This window comes from Colobus angolensis, unplaced genomic scaffold, assembly GCF_000951035.1.
Source record: "Colobus angolensis palliatus isolate OR3802 unplaced genomic scaffold, Cang.pa_1.0 Scaffold193, whole genome shotgun sequence".
Lineage (NCBI taxonomy): Eukaryota > Metazoa > Chordata > Mammalia > Primates > Cercopithecidae > Colobus > Colobus angolensis.
Window position 1 is genome coordinate 1,175,243 of NW_012115077.1, and position 11,110 is coordinate 1,186,352.

An 11,110-nucleotide genomic window follows, 5' to 3' on the forward strand; every position below is an offset into this window, starting at 1 on the left:
CAGAGCTTGCAGTGAGCTGAGATCGCGCCACCGCACTCCAGCCTGGGCGACATATTGAGACTCTGTCTCAAAAAAAAAAAAGAATATTGAGGCCCAGAAAGATGAAGTTACTCACCTAAGATTACACAGATAATAAACGACAAAGCTAAATTTTTTTTTTGAGACAGAGTCTCGCTCTGTCACCCAGGCTGGAGTGCAGTGGCCGGATCTCAGCTCACTGCAAGCTCCGCCTCCTGGGTTTACGCCATTCTCCTGCCTCAGCCTCCCGAGTAGCTGGGACTACAGGCGCCCGCCACCTCGCCCGGCTAGTTCTTTTTTTTTTTTTTTTTTGTATTTTTTAGTAGAGACGGGGTTTCACCGGGTTAGCCAGGATGGTCTCGATCTCCTGACCTCGTGATCCGCCCATCTCGGCCTCCCAAAGTGCTGGGATTACAGGCTTGAGCCACCGCGCCCGGCCGAAAGCTAAAATTTAAACCTAAGTTGCCTTACTTCAGAGTCTAAGCTCTTAAGCCTGAGAGATGGGCTCCATTACTGAGTAGGACTCAGTATACTGGTACAGAGGTGCAGTGAACTGGCAGGTTCCTCCACCTTTTCTTTTTTTGTTGTTTTTCTAAAAGATGGAGTCTTGCTATGTTGTCCAGGCTGGACTCTAACTCCTGGGCTCAAGCAATTCTCTTACCTCAGCCTCCTGAGTAGCTGGCACTACACGCATGTGCAACTGCGCCCTGCCAGCCCCCTCCACCTTCTGCCTGTGATGGAGCCAGATGTTCCAGGGCTGGGGTTTGGCCTCAGCATCTTAGCCAATCAGGCATGTCCAAGACACAAGGCCAGTGTGCTGTTGCCCTCCAGTGGCTAGGGTGGGGAAGAACAGGCTAAAAGCTGGCTTGAAGCTGAAGAGGGATAGGGGACGTGGTTGGTTCTTGGTTCTCTCCTCACAGAAGACACAATGCAGGGGTGGGCATTAAGAGATCTTTATTTTACCAGAAGGGACAGGCAGTGGGGCAGTGCAACATCCAAGCCCCAGACCAGACATGCAGCATCCACATGCAGGAAGAGCTACACAGGCTGGGGCAGGGCCAGGGTAGGGTGCTGGGACCACTGGACATTCACAGCACCCCTGCCAAGACGCTTGGGTCCTGGGTTCTTCTGCCTCCATTGGAGCAAGGAGACAGAGGATTGCTTCCCCATGCCTGGAACCCCATCACTCTGGCCAGGAAGAAAGATAGCACAAGGGCTCTGGGGTCTGGCCAGGTTATAGCACTCGATTCTGTACAGGGTTGGCACAGCCTTGTCCACCAGAAGGGCCCAACACCCAGGACAGTGCAGCCCTAGCAGGAAGAAGGTCTACACACTTTTCTGTCCCCAAGAGGGCTAGACCCTCATCTCAGAAAACTTAGCAGAGTTGGGACCAAGCCCCACCACCCCAGCAGACACATGCCCATGAAGAGGCCTTCCCTGAGCACAAGCAGGGGCCTCCTAAGGCAGTAGGAAACTGAGGAAGCTGCTGTAGACAGGAGGTCTTGCCTCTGTGCCCGTGGGGTCAGGGAGAAAGGACAGGGTATGAGCGCCAGCCAGGGTCTTGGGCGGATGAGGGGAAGGACAGTGGCTCTAGGCCCTGCAGGTCATGGCTGCCCAGACCTAGAGGGGCAGCAGCGGGTGAGGCTGTGGGCTTCCTGGGGCAGGATTTGGGGCTGGGAAGACCAGTCCGGGAGAGAGGACAGTGACCGTCCTACCCAGAACCCCTGCCCATGCTGAGCTCTGGCCACAGCCATAGGGAGGATGGGCAGATGCACAGAGAACTTCAAGGCACCAGGATTCTGAGGAGCAGCAGGGCCACCCCCCACAGACAGAGAGTGATTGTAATAAACATCTTCAGCTTAAACTACATGATGTGCATAGGGGGAAAGAAAGAGACAAAGGAAAAGACACACAGGGAGATGAGACGCAAACCTGATGAAAGTGGCAGTGAAAGTGGGGTAAAAGGGAGGAAGAGGAGGAGGTGGACAGAGACAGGAGAGACAGGAAGACAGCCAGAGATGGCCTGAACACACAGCACTTCTGGTCCCTTCAAGATAAGGCACCAGAATCAGTAACATTCCCGTAGTTCTGTGGGATTAAAATGGGTGCTGGAGGGAGGGCTAGGTGGCTGCTGAAGAGACTGGGCCTGCAGGAGCCTCACACCTGCACACCGGTGGCCTTCTTGATCAGGGGTATCTGCAAGGATGGGAGATGCCATGAGGCCTTGGCTCCAGGACCTAGGACCACTCTGCCTGGCCAGTCCGATGGGCTGCCCGGGCAACCCCACCACAGCTAGGCAGGCACACACCTTAGACAGGTCCACGCCCGTGAGAGCGTGCACAGAGGCAGGCAGCTCGGCCAGTAGTCGGTTCACTTCTGATGTGACCTTGCTGTTGTCTCCACTGAGGACCACAATCTCATCGACTTTGGTAAGTGGGGCAGCGATTTTGGCAGCGATCTAGGAGGTAAGAGTGGGAGGAGAGCCTGATTGGCGCCGACTCCGTTCCCAGCCTGGTTCAGCATCTCTCCCTCCCTTCCTCAACTCACTCCAACCCCAAAGCAGCCTGGGTGGCCCTTAGTGAGCCATGGTAAGAGAGGCCGTGTGGGCCAGGGATGGCTTAGGTCTGTTGTAGAGTTCCTGCCCCCTGCTGAAGATGCTCCTCATTTAACCCTTCTAGCCACCTGTCCCTGTGTTACTCGCAAGGCCCAGAGAAGTTCTGGCACTTGCCCAGCTAGTCAAGCAAGGACACTCGGACCCTGGGACCCACTTAGGTGGAAGCCTCACCTGGGGCAGGGCCTCCAGCACCAAGGCCATCTTGGCTGCATCCCCGTATTTCTGGTAGGCTTCCGCCTTGAGCTTCATCCGCTCAGCCTCTGCCTTGCCCATCGCCTCGATGACTGCTGCTTCCGCCTCCCCGATTTTGCGGATCTTCTCAGCCTCTGCCTGTGCCAAGAGGACCTGCTTCACCCTGGGGGAGCCCAGGCCAGGCAGGATCAGTGGGATGTACCAGGGGCCCCTCAAGCCTTGCCTGGGGGCCAGCAATCCTTCAAATACTCTGCCTTGGGGGTTGTCAGGGGTGGGAAACATTTGAACGGAGGGGGGTGGCTTGACCTTGTGGCTCCGGCCAGGGAGAGGCCACTAGCTCCCAGCTGTAAGTGGGAGGGGACAAACCAGGATACCGTCTATGCCCAAGCACTACACCAGGCACTGGAGCCTCCTTTATCTATTTAGTCTTCCTAACAGCAGTCCCACAGGGTATGTGGGGTTATCGTCACTTCACAGTGAGTAAGAAGACACGGTGGAGGAGAAGTGGCTTCCAAGCTGTGGTCAGGAGAGTACAGGGAGTGCACTGAAGGCAGAGGAGCCTGACTAAGCCCTGACCCCGGCACCTGGGCGTCTCTCACTTTTCACCCTCAGCAATCTGCTGGATACGGTGGGCCTCGGCCTCGGCGGGCCGACGCACTGTAGCGATGAGCTCCTTGTCCGTACGCAGGATCTCCTGTGCCTCCACGGCAATCTGTTTCTTGCGCTGCACAACCTCAATCTCAATCTCTTCCTGCCGGATCTTCTGCTGCTCACGGGCCCCCTGCAGCTCATAGGCCAACTGGGCCTCAGCTGTCTGTAGCAAGAGGGTGGTTGGCACATTAGAGGCTGGTCACTGATCCCTGAGTCCTGATCCCTGAGGCTCAACCCAGGATGCCCTCAGGCTGCTCACCTTGATGTTAACCTCCTCACTGAAGGCTGACTTTTGCAGCTCGAAGGCTCGCTTAGAGTCAGCAATCTTGGTGTCTGCCATGAACTTTACATCCAGCATCTCCTTCTTACACTCAGCTTCCTGGGGGCAAAAGGGGCAGGTGAGTAAGTAGAGGTCCCGAGTCATCATGGTCCCATCACCCCTGAGCTTCCTGCCCTTGAACCCACATACCCGGATGCCTGCGTCCCGTTCAGCCTCTGCCACACCAATGTCAGCATCTCTCTGCACCACGGCAGTCTGCGTCTTGCCCAGGGAGCTCAGATAGTCCACTTTGTCATACACGTCCTGGGGAGGGAATGGGGTAACAGAGGCTCAAAGGAGCAGCCAGAGGCACAAAGACGCCCCTCTGGCGAAGCCGCCATCTCCCAGACGGACACCAGGAGATGCAGCTTCCCATCACATTGTACCTTGATGGTGAAGCTGAGGATCTCAATGCCCATGCGGCCAACATCAGGGGCTGCCACCTCCCGCACCAGCTTGGCAAACTGGTCCCGGTCCTGATAAATCTGCTCCACTGTCAGGGTACCTGGGGGCAGAGAGATCAGGGGCTGGCTCCCCAGGGACCCAGCCAGCTGGGGAAGGGAGGAGGCATGCATGTAGAGGTCGGGGTGCATGTGGGGTGCTGCAGTCTGAACTGGGTCGCCTGGGGTATCTTCTCAACAGCACTTAACACAGAGCCTCCTGCTGCACAGTCCAGGCTGGACGAGAAAAAGTGTCCCAAGCAGCACTAGGTTCCTGAGCAGACTGACAGTCCCCATCCCACCCCAATGCCCTCTCCTTCACTCAAGTCACCTGAGGTTTTGAAATTAAATATTTGAGGAAGAATGTTTGAGCTTGAAACACCAGTGAAACAGGCCCCCTGCCCAGCCCTGCACCCCTTCCTGCCTTGGCTGAGGGGCCCCGTGAGGCTCCTCAAAGGCAGGACAGGGCCTCACCAAGGATGGAGCGCAGATGTCCCTCCAGGGTCTGTAGGACGACGTTTTTGATGTCCTGCACGTTCTTACCCAAAAACTGCTCACAAGCCACCGCCAGGAGTTCCTTCTCTGTCATGATCTTCACCTGCCAGTGATGACAGAGGCGCTTCAGCCAGGCTGGAGTGAGGAAGACGGAGGCCCCAGACCCAGAGGTAGGCAGGATGGTGGCTGTGCCTCCTCCCTTCCTTTTTTCAGACCTGGAGGCCCTGGGAGGCTGGAATCTGTCTGAGGCCTCTAGTGGGGAGATAGCAGCACAAGGGCTTCTTACACTGTGAAACTTCACCTGCACTGGCAGCCCCAGGCCCTGCCACGGCCTCTCATGGGCATTCGGGGCTTGTCTCCCCACCCCTTCAGCCTACTGTCCCCTCACCAGCCAATTCCTCCCTTGCAGGCTTCCCACATGTGGGAGACCCTGAGGCTGAGGGGCAGAGAGTATGACAAGAAGAATGAGCAATAGGGACACAGACAGAGAAGGAAAGAGCCTGGACAGGGCATGAGAGGGTTGGCGGATGCAACCAAGGATGCCTCTCCTTCTTGAGGTACTCAGCCAACCCCTCGCCGAGGCCTACAGCATGGCTGAACCTTGCTGCCCTGTGATGCCAAGAGGTGGATTGGGGCTGGAAGCCCTCACCTAGGCCCCCAGCTGGGTATATGACACAGCCTCTGACTCCCAGAGTCCAGAGCTCCTCTGCCTCACATGCCTCTCCCTCTGGGCCCCATCCCTCCCACCCCATACCCAGGGAACAAGGAAGGCCTGGATTCTGGGGCTTGACATTTCCAACACCTGCAAAGAATGGGGGTGGGGTTAGTGAGCCAGGAGCCCTCAGCACTGGTTCTGTCCCTCGTGGGCCCGCTGAGGAAAGAAGGGGTGTCTGTTAGTCCTGCTGGGTGGCCAAAAGGGCCTGGTGAGCATGTTCCAGTGGCGACGACCCGACTGGCCCTCTCTTGCGGGACTTGTGGGGGCTGGGGCGCTGGAGAGAGACTGCCCCTGGCTGCCATCCTCTCCTCCTCCCCCCGAACCCGAGTACGGGACCAGGCAGCTCAACGGACATGCGCAGGGCTGCTGAGTTACTATACCTGGGCGACACCCGTCACAGTTAAAGCTACCCCCTCGGCCGTCTCTACGTCCTCGCAGCGGGGCTGCAACGTCATAATCTCTAGGGAAATCCTGCCAAGAAACGCAAAACAGGGGCATGGGTCTGGGGGCGCAGGGCCTGGTGGTGTTGGGAAAGAGTCCAGTACCTCACTGCTCCGGCTGGTCCTGGTGAGGAAGGTGGAGGAAGGACTCTCCATGGGGCTGAGATGGGAGTGTCTGAGAAGGAGGTGGGCAGGAGGGCAGGTGGGTGCAGGTGGCCCCAGGGGAAGGAGCGGAAGTGAGCTGTGTATGTGCACACACCCTCTGCTCAAGTCAGCCTGGCTGGTCGCGAGGAAAACAAAGTAGAAAGAAGTGGCTGTAAGTGGTCGGGGGCTAGTGGTTGGGGGAGAATTCAGGTGTAGCTGTGTGTATGTTCTAGGATAGCAAGTCAGTGCTGGTCCTCCCGGCTCTGCCACGCAGGCCATCCGTGGATGTCATCTGAGCCTCCCGCAGGGGCCCTGGCCCATTCCTTGGTCTACCCAGCACTCCAGAGTGCCCCAGGAAGCTGCCCAGAAAGTTCTGTCTGATTGCCTGGCATCCTGGAGTATGCTCACTGCTGGGCTAAGATGGAAGTGATTCTGTACCTGCCCCTTGCCAGAGAAGCCCTACCTGGTGGCTGCAGCCTTTTGACTTGAAAGCCACGTCTGGTATTAGGCCCAGGTGGGTCACATGGGGAATGCAGACTGAGGTCACACTAGAGCTTCTTGGCCAAGAAGTGTTAACCCTGGAAAGAGTTGTTCTGGCCAGGCAATCTGATTCCTCCAGGGTCCACAGTCACCTGCCTTAAAAGGAATCTGGGCATGTGCAGCTGTTTCAAGTACAGGTGTGGGTGTGGAGTGGGACAGGACTGCATCAAATGGGGTATTGAGGGAGGCCTGGACCCTACCCCTTCCACACAAGGTACTCTGAGCCTCTCAGGCCTCTGCACCTCCCATGGCTACAAGGGCTAAGGAGATGGGGATGGTCCCCTTCCCCATTAGAGACTGCAGGATGGGTGAAGAAGGGAGTGGTGGTATAGTGTTTTTGCCTAAGTGGAGGCTGAAGGGCAATTTAATGCATAGGGAGGGGGTGAGAAGGATGCAGTTCAGGCCTCTTTCAGCCTGGGAACCTGCTGGCACACAAGCTCTGAGGGGGCGGGGGCTTTTTGTTATTTGCTCCTGTAGTCCATATGCCTTGATTGAGAAGGTGCTCAGTAGAGAGCTGGTGAATGAAGCAATGAAGAGGGGAACCCACACATGACAGAGTAAACATTTGGAGCTACTTAACACTTAAGCCCAAGAATAGATTTCACCAGCTATGGCTGCATGGTAACGAAGGCCTGGCATCCAGGGACACTCACTGGCAGACTTGGCAGAGCTTCCAGAATCCCTTGCTGTTTTCCCACTTGCAGTCCAATAGGCAAGGGCAAGGGACCTGGGGGATCTACAGGGATCCATACTGGCACCCAGAGCAGTGGAGGAGAGAAAAGAGGAGAGGGAGGAAGGCACGGTCTCAGGAGGGGAGTCCACTGGCTCCTGTCTGCCAGGCCCCGCAGGGCAGGAAGAGAGAAGGTTAGACATGGAGGAGGAAGCAGGTGGGTTATTACCTGTGCAACCCCTGTTACGAATAGTGGAACCCCCTCCGACGTCTCAATATTCTCACAGCGACACAGGATGGTCATAACCTCCAGAGACAGTCTGAGGAGCAGCCAGGGGGTGGGGAGAGGTAGGGACAGGAAGGGGAGGAGGGGACACAGCAAACACACACAGTAGTTACCAGACAAGCACCGATGCCTGACGCCTGGGGACGGCGGAGGGAGGAGCATGCTGTCAGTAATCCAACCCCCCAACTACCAGCTCAGCTGAGGGCTGCAGGAGAGCAGAGACCCCCCGTGCTGATCCGAGGCCTCTGGGTCTCTTCTCTAGCCCCAAACCCTTCTAGTGAGGACCTGCTGGGCTGGGGAAGATGCCTGCTGCCACCCTGGGCCTGTGGCCTGAGGTCAGGAGGCTTGTGCACAGGGCACCTGGGTTGCCCGCCACTTCACTTTCCCAGGGATCCTGTTGCAATCTGGGAGACTGAGCCTTAGCCCCCTGTCTTCACACAGGTAAACCTGTGTTTCCAGAAATCAGGAGTAGGAGGCTATTCTGGGGACTCCTGAGCTTTAGCAAACGCTGAATCCGCCAGGTCTGCACTTTCTATCACTAAGAAGGCAAGGCGAGGCCAGAAAAGCCCAAATGTTCTGATGTGGGGGTCAAGGAAGGCTGGGGGAGGAGAAAGTGTGTCCCTGCTAGAATATTCAGGGACAACTGGGAGATAAGGGAGACATTTAATTGGGAGTTTCCAAAGTTTGCCAGGGGCAGAGAGAAGATTATTGGCAAAGAAAATAAGGTGCCTCGAAGCTCCCTGGGCCATGCTGGCTGGGCCCCCCTAGGCAGTGTGTGTGCAGGCTGGGTGTCTAGACAGAGTCCAGGCTGTGGACAGTGTGGAAGGTTTCCCTAAATCAGAGGAAGGAAGAGAGGACAGAGGCCGAAGGTGAAGGTGCAGAAGCAGGTGGAGGGGTGATAAGGAGCAGCAGTCAATGTGCAGCCCCCATCTGAGCCCCGGGACGGGCTATCCCTACAGTGCCAGCCCTGGGGCTCTGGCCATGCAGATGTGCAAAGGTTGCCTTCGTTTGAGCCCCTAACACTAGCAGCCTTGGGCCAGAGAGGATTCTTGACCCGGCTCAGACAGGAACCCACCAAGCTCTCTTCTGGGGAAGGAGAGAGGGAAACAGGGGAGAGAGAGGGAGGGAGGAAGGGTAGTGGGGAGGGAAGAAGGGAGGCTGCAGCTCAGATGCCAAAGGTGGAAGAATTGCTCAGGTAAGAGACAGCTGCCCACATCAGGGCCTCGGGATAGTATAGGATGTGGCAGCAAAGTGCTGCAGAAGGGGTCACTGAGCCTGGAAGAAGAATGGCTGACCCCAAGGGCAGGTGACATAAAGACAGTTGCGGAAAGGACCTCGAGAGGGAGGCTAAGTATCCAGGCTGAGTTAGAAGCCTCTACTCTGACCTGAGAGGCTCTTGCCAGCATAGGGAAATAAAGGCCCCAGCCTGTGGAGATGTCACCCAAGCAGGCTAGGGACTGGGGAAGAGGCTGCCCCCGAAGAAAAGGGGATGAGGGGAAGGACTACTGGCTCAGACTACCCAGCAAGTGAGACCAGAGGGAGGATGTGGAGCCTGGGTGTGAGGTCAGTGTTCTGGGAAGAGATATAAGGCCCTTCACCTCTAACTTCCAAACTTGCTGTCAGAAAAGCTCGGCCCTTCTGTCCTGGCTCTGCTCCCTAGAGCAAGAAGGGAGAGCAGGGGACCAAGAATCCAGAGAACGGACTGCAGGGGAATTGGCCTAGCAGTGGCTGCCCATGCAGGACAGGTGCCTGGACAAGATACTCTGTTGTGCTGGGAATGCACAGTGTGCAGGGTGGCAGTATGTCTGCAGAGGGCTCCCCACGGCTTCTGACAGGCCACTGGCCCACTCAGGTGCAGCCAGGATCCTCTCGAGTGGAGGTTGTGGCCACTATTGATTACTCTGACACTTTGAGCCTTGAACCAGAAGAGTCCCCCAGCATCGCTCACCTCCGGCCGGGTAAAGTGAGGGAGAGGTGGGAGAGTGGAGAGGTTACTGGGAACCAGTGAAGTTAATCCACTGTGCCATGCTTCCCAATTCCCCCTGACCCTAGCAGATGCCCTCAGACTCCCACGAGCTAGCTGCTGACAGGTGGGGGCTGGGGCAGAGGAGGTTTCCACTGGAATCTCCATGATTTCCCCTGTGGGGTGACCAACCCCCTTGCAACATGACAGCTCTGCTGCCCTTGTTGCCTGGGTCGTGGTTGGGAAGGGTCTGTTCCTCTCCTCCCCACCACCCCATCTCCCATAATCAGGAAGGGAGTGATTGTGGAAAGGTAGCTGGCATGCCTTATCTCTTGGGTGGGCAGTGAGGGTGCCAGGAGAGGCCAGGTCTGGCCCTGCCCTAGGCTCTGCAGGCAGCGGCAGGTAGAGCCAGATGGTGGGTCCTCTGGGGAGCTGAAATCTCACTTCCTCTAGTAAGTCTTTCCAGACTGATTTAGGAGGTCCAGACCTGTCTTGCTCAGCCCCAGCACTAATTCATTAGGTCCCCCTCCCTGTCTAAGTCTAACTCACCACTGTCATAGAACCACTTTTGACTATATGTTCATTCTCTGCCACATAGTCCCTGACTGCAGTCCCCAGGGCCTGCATAGGTAAGGGTGTCCATGGGGTCTCTCCAGCCTTTCCTCCCTTCATATGCCCACTCCAAACTGGCTGTATAATAAAAGACTTCTTATATAACTTTGAGTTGTAATCAGGAAACCAAGATTCTGCCTGGGATATGACCCTGAATTCTCTGGGACAGAAGTAATGCCACCTCCGGTGGAAAAAAGAACACCCATTAAGGAGGAGGTGCCCATAACAGACCTACCTGACGCGTGTCTCCTGCACCCCTGTGCAACCCATCTCACATGCTTCTTAGGAGGCACCCTCCCCGCCCCTCCAACAGAATGGAATGTAGCTGACCCTCAGGGTAAAGCAGAACAATGCTGGAAGCCCCTCTCTCCCTGGCCCACTCCATGACAGGTCCTAGAGGCCCCAGGTGCTTACCTCTGAGTGTCGGAGATACACCACCAGGCCCAGGCCCAGCCGCCAAACACGTACTGTTTATAGTCGGAACCACAGCAGCCCCCTGGGGAGCAAAAAAACCACCACAGGTCAGTCTGTTCTTGGGTCTGTCTACAATCCAGCCCACTGAGACACTTTTGTCCTTTATCTGCTCTGATACTTGACAACGCCTACTGTTGGGTGCCTAGTGCTGAGGTTACACATAAATGAGAGAGAAGTTCTCCCTGCCCTTATGGGACTTAAAATCTTGCTTGGTAGACAGGCAATTTACATAAAGAGAAGGATAGCCAATGAATAGTTCAGAATGTAAGTGCTTCCAGAGAACAGAAGAATAGAACAGGACAATAGGCAGAGGTGATCTGGAAAAGCTTCCATTTTTTTCTTTTTTTTTTTTCTGAGACGGAGTCTCGCTCCGTCGCCCATGCTGGAGTGCAGTGGCGTGATCTCAGCTCACTGCAAGCTCCGCATCCCAGGTTCAAGCCACTCTCCTGCCTCAGTCTCCCAAGCAGCTGGGACTACAGGCGCCCGCCACCATGCCCGGCTAATTTTTTGTATTTTTAGTAGAGACGGGGTTTCACT

General features: G+C 56.3%; 1 protein-coding gene across 2 annotated transcripts in view; it reads right to left on the reverse strand.

Annotated features, from left to right (window-relative positions):
* Positions 1-955: 955 nt before the first annotated feature.
* Positions 956-11,110, reverse strand: part of FLOT2 (flotillin 2) — a 19,922-nt gene continuing 9,767 nt past the window's right edge. Inside the window, exons 2-13 of one of the 2 annotated variants that reach the window (XM_011940828.1) lie at positions 10,514-10,595; positions 7,468-7,558; positions 7,222-7,295; positions 5,825-5,915; positions 4,709-4,832; positions 4,181-4,299; positions 3,945-4,058; positions 3,735-3,854; positions 3,424-3,638; positions 2,804-2,987; positions 2,327-2,476; positions 956-2,214 (exon numbers count right to left, since the gene is read on the reverse strand). In XM_011940828.1, coding sequence (XP_011796218.1) covers positions 2,176-2,214; positions 2,327-2,476; positions 2,804-2,987; positions 3,424-3,638; positions 3,735-3,854; positions 3,945-4,058; positions 4,181-4,299; positions 4,709-4,832; positions 5,825-5,915; positions 7,222-7,295; positions 7,468-7,558; positions 10,514-10,595 — 1,403 coding nt within the window. In that variant the 3' untranslated portion in view covers positions 956-2,175. The remainder of the gene's footprint in view (positions 2,215-2,326; positions 2,477-2,803; positions 2,988-3,423; positions 3,639-3,734; positions 3,855-3,944; positions 4,059-4,180; positions 4,300-4,708; positions 4,833-5,824; positions 5,916-7,221; positions 7,296-7,467; positions 7,559-10,513; positions 10,596-11,110) is intronic. The other variant, XM_011940829.1, reaches the window with a different exon arrangement.